The following is a 1,713-nucleotide window of genomic DNA, read 5'->3' on the forward strand; positions in this document are numbered from 1 at the left end:
CTTGAATTTGATACTCATCCTACTGCTATAAGAAAAGAACCTCATTCATGAACTCAACCTTTTACTTCTCATCCTACCTCCAATTTTGTGTCTCATCATCTCCTCTCACCTCTATGTTGTCATTTTCTTTCTTCTATTTCCTCCATATCTATTCCACAGTCACATCAAGAGGCTCTACAACATCCAGGGTGGAAGGTAGCAATGGATGAAGAGATGAAGCCCCTTAATGATAATCACACATGGTCTCTAGTTCCACTACCTACTGATAAAAAACCCGTTGGTTGCAAGTGGGTTTATACAGTAAAACATAATCCGGATGGGACCATTGCACAATTGAAGGCTCGACTGGTTGCAAAAGGCTACACTCAATGCTATGGCATTGATTATGATGAGACATTCTCTCCAGCTGCAAAAATGACCTTGGTACGTATATTATTATCCTTGGCAGCTAATTCTTCTTGGCCCATACATCAACCGGATGATAAAAACGCATTTCTCAATGGTGATATCAAATAAGAGATTTATATGCAACAAACACCTGGATATGTGGTTGAGGGGGAGTCCGTATGTCACCTTAAAAAATCTCTATATGGGCTAAAGCAATCCCCACGGGCATGGTTTAAGAAATTTAGTCAAGCCATCATACGGGCAGGTTTTTACAGATGCTCTGCAGACCACTCAGTCTTTATTGTGAACACATCAAGAGGTAAGGTGATTCAAGCTATTTATGTTGATGATATTATTTTAACTGGGAGTGATTCTGAGGGCATTCAAAAAATAAAAGAAAGAATATGTGCTGAATTCAAGGTGAAGGATCTTGGATTACTGAAATATTTTTTGGGGATTGAGGTCTTACAATCTAGACATGGGATTATTCTATCCCAAAGAAAATACGCACTTTATCTACTAGAAGAAACAGGTATGATGGGATGCAAACCGGTAGACACTCCAATGGATGCAAATACAAAATTATTTGGAGGCACTGGAGAAGACGTTGATATAAAAAAATATCAAAGGTTAGTGGGATGGCTTATTTACCTATGTGTAACGAGACCAGACATTTGATATATAGTAAGTGTGGTAAGTCAGTACATGCACAAGCCAAAACTTAGTCATTGGCAAGCACTTAAGAGGATACGACGTTAACTGAAAGGGGCTCCTGGAAGGGGGCTCCTCTATAAAAAGCATGGTCACTTCAACATTGAGAGATTCACGGATGCAGACAGGGCTGGATCCCCAGATGGTGGAAAATCTACTTCTGGTTTTTGCACGATGGTTGGAGGAAATCTTGTGACATGGAAAAGCAAAAAACAAAATGTAGTAGCACGGTCAAGTGCAGAAGCAGAATACAGAACCATGGCACACACTGTAAGTGAAATTTTATGGATAAGGTCCCTTCTCACTGAATTGGGATTTTATAAAGAAGCTCTAATGGACCTATACTGTGATAACCAAGCAACAATACATATTGCATCGAATCCAGACTTCCATGAGAGGACAAAGCACATTGAAGTCAATTGCCACTTTATACGAGAAAAATTCCAAAGTTGGTCTCTTATCCCTGCAGCACATCTCGTCACAAAATCAAGTTGCAGACATCCTCACCAAACTAGTCACTCATAAGATTATGTCTACCCTATGCAGCAAGCTGGGTGTTTATAACGTCTTCTCACCACCAACTTTAGAGGGAGTGTTATAATGTGGGGCCCACCA

At 40.0% G+C, this 1,713-nt stretch overlaps 1 protein-coding gene across 1 annotated transcript; it reads left to right on the top strand.

The window, feature by feature from the left end:
* Window positions 1-201: 201 nt before the first annotated feature.
* Window positions 202-516, top strand: LOC137947318 (uncharacterized mitochondrial protein AtMg00820-like). Its single transcript, XM_068793354.1, has one exon. It carries the CDS (start codon window positions 202-204, stop codon window positions 514-516), a length of 315 nt encoding a protein of 104 aa, XP_068649455.1.
* The last annotated feature ends 1,197 nt before the right edge of the window (window positions 517-1,713 follow it).

This window comes from Aristolochia californica, unplaced genomic scaffold, assembly GCF_029961685.1.
Source record: "Aristolochia californica isolate CCGP_79_NKW_82.1479 unplaced genomic scaffold, dmAriCali1.0.hap1 SCAF_1, whole genome shotgun sequence".
NCBI classification, from domain to species: domain Eukaryota; kingdom Viridiplantae; phylum Streptophyta; class Magnoliopsida; order Piperales; family Aristolochiaceae; genus Aristolochia; species Aristolochia californica.